Below are 7,402 nucleotides of genomic sequence, written 5' to 3' on the forward strand. Positions count from 1 at the left end.
TGTTAATTTGGAATTCAAGTGGGACAATGGTGTAGGTGAATCAAGAATGTTTTATTATAAAACCAGTGGGTTACACGTTTTGATGTTCGCAGACCTCTTCATCAGATAGTAAGAAAGTATATTCAGCAGTCCTGGTCCAGAAATTGTAGAAGGACGCAGATCGTCATGCTTACTTCTTCCTTTTTTTTTCAGCTGAATCCCTCTACAACTTTCTAGACAAGGACTGTCGAACATACTTTCATACTGTCTAATGAAGAGGTTTGCGAACCTCGAAACGTGTAACCTGCTGGTTTTATAATAAAGTATCCATGGTTCAGCTGTACCATTGTTACATTTGAATTTCAAATTAACACTTGCCACCCCATTGTGCCTGAGTGCTAGCTTTTGGGACTTTTTTCTATAATAATTAGATATTTGCTGTTAGGTTTCTACACACAACTGATCTCTGACACAGATGCCATTAGTAGAACATTCTGTGATCAGCTTATCTTTGGGGAACCTTCTGATAAATGGGAATTGTCCAAAGCAGATGACTCCTTCAACTACTTTGCAGTATACTTACCACTTTGGCTATAAATCTTGCCTACAATACTTAGTACTTATATGTAAAGAAATTACAGTGGATCCAATAAATACACCTGCTCCTTATAAATACCGCCATATGTTGTGATGCGAGCCTGACTTTAGAAAATAAAATTATCTAGGTGTCCATTGCGATTGTCACTTGCTGATCAATGTTCAAAGTCTGATTCGTCTCCTGGCATTAACACCTCCGTCTCATCCTTCATTCCATAATAGAGATCATCAGTCTCAGAGTCCTGAGTAGGACCTGGTGTCAATGAGGCAAACCTTGGTTCATCTCCACCATCTTGGTGGAGATGCTGATAGCATTCACTTTTTGCCTCACAGGACAACGTGACTTTAGTTCCCTCACATATAGGTGCATCTATGAGGTCAATTCCTTCCCCGGAGATGGGACCTTGTAAGCAAACAGTAGAGTTCCTCACTTCTGGCCTTTCATTCTGCAAGTCATCAGTGCTGTGAAGAGACGAAGAACTACTTTTACCATCATCAGATGTTGTCAGTCTGGTGTCTTCTTTAAGACAGGCAAGTGGTGCAGATTGGCTACAGAGAAATAGAAAAGCGTTAAGAGGTTTTATTTTTCCAACTCTATGATCTCGTATTCACATGCCATCATTTTGATGGAGGGCCTCTCAACACATGGGCCTCATTCATGAAGTTGACCTCACATGTAAGACAGTCTCTTTATTTTAGTAAACAGGCATCAGTCATGAAGTTGACCTCACATGTAAGACCATCTCTTCATTCTAGTAAATAGGCATCAGTCATGAAGTTGACCTCACATGCAAGACCATCTCTTCATTCTAGTAAATAGGCATCAGTCATGAAGTTGACCTCACATGTAAGACCATCTCTTCATTCTAGTAAATAGGCATCAGTCATGAAGTTGACCTCACATGTAAGACCATTTCTTCATTCTAGTAAAGAGGCCTCAGTCATAAAGTTGACCTCACATGCAAGACCATCTCTTCATTTTAGTAAATAGGCATCAGTCATGAAGTTGACCTCACATGTAAGACCATCTCTTCTTTCTAGTAAATAGGCATCAGTCATGAAGTTGACCTCATATGTAAGACCATTTCTTCATTCTAGCAAAGAGGCCTCAGTCATAAAGTTGACGTCACATGTAAGACCATCTCTTCACTGTAGTTAATGAAAGTAATGGAAACTCTTGAGACCCTTGCTGAGATGAGCTAAACGTAAAATTGTAAAACCTCCTGAAGGTAGCTGAAGCTGCCATGTAAAAAGGTTTTCATTTCCTTCATCTATTACGGTAGTTTTTAGCCTATGTAATGTATGATAATTGGGTTTATCTAGGTACATACCAGCTGGCTTCAGCCATCATGCTCTCCTCTTTGCAGATTGAATTCCTGTGTATCTCTACCTTGGCTTCAACCTTGGCTTGTGAATGTCTCACCATTGCCGACGGGAAAGGTGGAGCTGATCCAACTAAATTGTCTTCTCCGAGCTCCTCCACTTTGATCTGAATTTGTTCATAGGATGGCAAAGTGGCTTCATAGCGTTCTGCATCTTTACTGCTTGTGTAAGGTGTGGTGGACCTGATAAAACATTAATGCAGCAACATTACCCAATATTCATATATTCCATACCTTAATACCAAGTAACCAAAACTGTCATATTTTTGGGCCCTTTCACATGAACGTTTTTGCAAGACCAATATGTAGAGAATAGAACCTATTGATTTCAATGGGCTTATTCTCACTACTCTGTGCACGCGAAAAAAGGTGCAGCTTGTTCTATTTTTGTGTGCATTTGCACACCAAAGGTCCCGTAAAAGTCAATAGGCGCACAATCTGTAAGAAAAAGAAAACATCTCGAATCATTAGGCTAAATAGCCTTTAAAATCATGGTGCGGTTGTTTCCTGTGCCCATGTAAATCAGCCCTGCGAGCGCAAAAAGTATAGTAATATGCACCAAAACGCACACAGAAGTACATTGTTCACGTCAAACGCGTTGCGCGTAGGGCTTCTTCAGACAATGTGTGCGTAAAACACATGCGTGCAATGCGCAGAGAATAGAACCCATTGATATCAATGGGTTTGTTCAAATTAATGGGATTTAAATGCTTATTTCGTGCAAGCGCAAAAAAAAGGACTTGCTCTATCTTTCTATGTATTGCACAGCAAAGGCCCCCATAGAAGTCTAAGGGAGGTGCGCAAATGTGCAATATGCTACGCAATTCCGTGAAGAGCACAACATATCTGGACTTCCTTAGGTTAAATAGCCTTTTAGCCAGCAATGATTTTTACTCCCGCTGAAACTGAACAACGAACGAGAATTGTGTGCAGCAAACTGGAGAAATAAAACTTGTTGGAAACATGTCCTTCCCCTTTAAGCAGCAGGCATAGTGTTCATCTCCTGCCATGCGATCACGCTTCTCTTGTATATACAATACCTTTCTGCATAATTATCCTTAGAAGAAACTTCCTTGTTTTTGCTCCGGTTTAATATGATGTGTCTGTTAGATAAACTCGACATAGTTTCCATTCTACAGAATGTAATAATGTTTGACCTTGGCAGAGGTGACCGGAGGAGTAATCCGTAGGAATACAACATGTACAACCATGAGGAGACCTACCATGGCTTCTGAGGGGTATCAGAGAACGCAGGAGACTTCTCCGGGAAGGGGACACTTTCCAGATCCACCGGGACAAATGTGATCTGTGAAGGTATAACACAAAATAAAAAACTAAAGAGCCTGACAAAGACTGCCATGTAACTTAGCCTATTAGACCCTGCCTCCGGAAGAGTCCAATAGTTGGCTCTCATAGGCTGAGTAGAATGCATTACATAAGTAATGCAGTGTACTATGCTAGTGATCGAATTATCACATCTCCGAGTCCCCTTAAGGGACCAAAAAAGTGCAATAAAGTGTCATTAAAAAAAAGCTGTTTTTCCCACAAAACCCTATTTAGTTGGATTAAATACCAAAGAAAATTTTAAAAACGCAACATGTAATAGGTGCTACTGCGTTTGTAATGACACAATCAATGGAAATATTTTGTTATTTTTTGCACAGGGTGAACACCGTAAAAATAGTTTAACCCCTTAAGGACACGGCCTATTTTGGGCTTAAGGACGCAATGATTTTTGTCGGATTTTCTTCTCCATTTATCAAAAACCATAACTTTTTTATTTTTCTGTCGATGCCCCTGTATAAGGGCTTGCTTTTTGCGTGGCGAACTGTAGTTTTTATCGGTGCTACTTTTGGGTACATAGACTATATTGTAAAACTTTTATTTTTTTTTTTAATGATAACAGGGAGAGAAAACGCATCAATTCTGCCATAGATTTTTTTTGTTTTTTTACAGCGTTAATCATGCAGCATAAATAAGACAATTCATTTTTTATGCAGGTTGGTATGATTACAACAATACCAAAATTCTTACATTTTTTTTAGGTTTTTCCACTTTTCTGCAATAAAAACCCTTTTTTTGGAAATCTTTTTTTTTTCTAAATCGCTGCATTCAAAGTCCTGTAACTTTTTTTTTAAATGTACGGAGCTCTATGAGGGCTTATTTTTTACGAGACGAGCTATAGTTTTTATTGGTACCATTTTGGGGTACATACGGCTTTTTTGATCACTTTTATTGCGTTTTTAGGGAGGCAAAATGCTAAAAATTAGCATTTTGCCTCAGTTTTTTAGCAGTTTTTTTTACGCTTTTTTCCGTGCACACTCAAAAGCATGTGCAGCTTATTGTAGACATCGTTACGGATGCGACAATACCAAATATGTGGGGTTTTAATTTTTTTTAACCTTTTTTATGCTAATATGAGAAAAAGCATTAAAAAAAGGGTTTTTTAACTTTTTTTTAAATTCATTTTTTTAATCTTTTTTTTCACACAACTTGTGTCCCCCTGGGGGACTTTGACCACAGTACTGCTGATCGCTGTGATAAGGCACAGCGATCTGTGCCATGCCCTGCCATGCCTTATCGCTTATACAGCAATCATAGGCATTGGCACTACAGGACGTAGGATCTCGCGCTATCTCCAGGACGTAAGTTTATGCCCTGTTGCGGGAAGGGGTTAAAAAAGAATTGCTATTTTTCTTCTTTCTCAAACAGCTGTCTGGGAATTGTAAGCCAAAGCCAGAGTAACCATACACAGACAGCTGTTAGGGTTTTTTTGCTCCTCATCCGTGTGCAGCAGGTTTCTGGCTTGGCTAGTGAAAGGGCTACGACATGGGTTGGGAGGGGTATCATCACTCCTTAGCGAGAGCACCTATAAAGTGTGAGATGACTTACAAGTCTATCCATACTCCTCTGGGAAATATACAAATAGTGAAGATGGAAGAAGACCTCTGCAGCGCCACCTATTGGAAGGCAACATTCCTGCAAGTCAATATCAGACCTTTTAAACAAGCCCTATAACAATGACTGGGAATTGTAAGCCAAAGCCAGAGTAACCATACACAGTCATTGTTATAGCGCTTGTTTAAAAGATCTGACATTGACTTGCAGGAATGCTGCCTTCCTATAGGTGGCGCTGCAGAGGTATTGTTCCATTTTCCCTATTTGTATACTTCCTCGAAGCGCTCTCCTTAAGGAGAAACAATACCCTTACTGAGCACAGAGGTAATGCACACAGTGATACAAAAAGAAATTGGCACCACAAAATTATATATATATAGGGAAGTATATGGGAAGAGGAAGCGGTGAGAAAAAGTAGGTCATAATCTAATCTGCAAACTTAAATGTCAACTGCAAAAAAAACACCTGGGGAGGTAAGCAGTCAGCAGACGTTACGTCTCAAGGATCTGCTCTGTAATAGTCCCATCCTACACAGCTAGGGCGCTTTCACATCTATGTAGAATATGTCATTCAGACCCCCTAGCGCAGCTCCCATTCTTAAAGGAATGGGAACAATGGGAAATCTTGGCGCAGATGCGAATGAAGCCTGAAGGTGCGTTCCAACTTGACGGATTTGCAAATCTTTCACGTGGGAACATCCCCTAAAGGGTGGTTTAACGCAGGCGATGAAAATTGCGCGATTTTCAATTGATGTGAGAGTGAGTAAAAAAAGCAGATTTATGAAACCAATGATTTTCAATAGTTTCCTTCCCATTAGCGATGTTTTCACCAACATGATGTTGCAAGAACAAAAAATCGCGGCATGTCCTATATTTTTTTATCTCCTATGTTTCCCTATGGAATCTCCTTTTTATCACATTGCAATACACAATGATAAAAAAAAAAATCACATGATTTTATCACGGGCAGCGGCGATGCACTGCGAGATTATTCTAAAATGAACATCGCTGACGCTGGAACAAAGACGCGGTTTTGTCGCGATTTTCTCACGGCAAAATCTTGTTCGCCTGTGTAGAACTAGCGTAACGGTGGTTTCACACGGCCAATAAAATTGCGCGATGTGAAAGTGAGCAAAAATGTTTTCACTTATACGATGTTGCGAGAGAGAAAAAAACGCGGCATGTCCTATCTTTCTGCGATTTACAATTTTTAAATCTCCCGTGTTTCCCTGTAGAGACTCCTTTTTATCGCATCGCAACGCACAAACTTGTGATTTTCCTGCAATGCGTTTTAACATTAGAAAGTCCTATTAACTTCCATGCTGAAAAAACCCAGCAAAATCACGTTAGAAAATCGCAAGCGGTGGCGATGTTTTTTAAAAAGCAGCACCGACGCTCAAAAATAGCTAGAATGATTTTCTCGCAGCTCGCCCCGTGTGAAACTAGCCTAAGGCCAAATTCACACAAGTCTACGTGTATTTGCACACACATAAGCGCAATACGCAGAAAATAAAACCCATTGATTTCAGTGGGTTTCTTCACATTTCCGTATTTTGCGCACACACTTCAATAGCGCAACATGAAACATGTTCTATTTCTCTGCGTATTTGTGCACCAAAGTCAATATGGGGGGAGGGTGCAAATGCCCTCCGATATGCAAGGGCGTGCGTGAAACACTGCGTAATTGCGCAAGAAAATGAACACATTTGGAACTCATTAAGTCTAATTAGCCATTTCAAGCGGTGCATCTTATTTACCACGGGAGCAAAAAGTACCGTAAAATACGCAGAGCACAAAAAAAAGTCATTCATTCTGCGCAGACTGCACGGACATAAAAAATGGGATTCTGCTATGGAAATCCTGTAGAAAGTGCCTGATAACAGATAGCAGTAGCCTGTAGCAAACTTTATAACATATTTAACACTTGCACCTACTTGCTGCTGGTCTACAGACATAAGAGAGGAGAAGAAGCTCCTACCTTGGGGTAGCACTGACAGATGCTCCAAGTGATCCCCACGCACACCAGTAACACCCCTATACAGCAGAATGTGATGTATATCTGGGGTTTATCCGCACTCATAATGAACATGCCAATCATAATCAGGAAAAATCCCAGGACAATCAGCCCGTAGCGGAAGGTTTTATCCTCTGCCATGGCCTCCGGATGAAAAAAAAAAGTTTCCCTCGGGGTTATTAGTAAAAGTGAAGGTGTCCAAGTATGAAAGAGGGAATTAAAGGGACAGGCGTCACAGAGCAGGACGTCCTTGTACTTGCGGAGCTCGAGCCACGGTTAGTGGTTTTCCCTAATCAGTCTTAGTCCGGTCCTGACCAAAGTTGATCAAGCCAGTTCTAAAATGTATTGGAGTATATGCAAATAGTCTCCTGACATTTCCACTCCAGCGATGCCGTACGCCTCTGTTTAACCTTCCCTGGAGGTATAAATACCCAGGAATGTCTACACCTCCACCTGTTGTGTATATGAATGAGTGCATGCACCTCTGCAGAGACCGGCACGGCCATATAATATTATACCTCTGCAGAGAGCGG

The 7,402-nt window shown here is 40.6% G+C and overlaps 1 protein-coding gene across 1 annotated transcript; it reads right to left on the reverse strand.

The window, feature by feature from the left end:
* Positions 1-354: 354 nt before the first annotated feature.
* Positions 355-7,170, reverse strand: BSND (barttin CLCNK type accessory subunit beta). Its single transcript, XM_066594757.1, has 4 exons — positions 6,834-7,170; positions 3,182-3,264; positions 1,908-2,141; positions 355-1,125 (listed from the first exon to the last, which is right to left on the reverse strand). The coding sequence occupies exons 1-4, from the start codon at positions 7,008-7,010 to the stop codon at positions 732-734; spliced, it is 888 nt and encodes a 295-aa protein (XP_066450854.1). The 5' UTR covers positions 7,011-7,170; the 3' UTR covers positions 355-731.
* Between the last annotated feature and the right edge of the window lie 232 nt (positions 7,171-7,402).

Source organism: Eleutherodactylus coqui, chromosome 3, assembly GCF_035609145.1.
Source record: "Eleutherodactylus coqui strain aEleCoq1 chromosome 3, aEleCoq1.hap1, whole genome shotgun sequence".
NCBI classification, from domain to species: Eukaryota; Metazoa; Chordata; class Amphibia; order Anura; family Eleutherodactylidae; genus Eleutherodactylus; species Eleutherodactylus coqui.

Excerpts from the sequence above, each read along its gene's own strand:
- BSND (XM_066594757.1), bottom strand. The coding sequence starts at position 7,010 with ATGGCAGAGGATAAAACCTTCCGCTACGGGCTGATTGTCCTGGGATTT. Across the intron at positions 3,265-6,833 it reads TCTGTCAGTGCTACCCCAAG|ATCACATTTGTCCCGGTGGA; the intron begins GTAGGAGCTTCT and ends ATACCTTCACAG. Across the intron at positions 2,142-3,181 it reads GATACCCCTCAGAAGCCATG|GTCCACCACACCTTACACAA; the intron begins GTAGGTCTCCTC and ends ATGTTTTATCAG.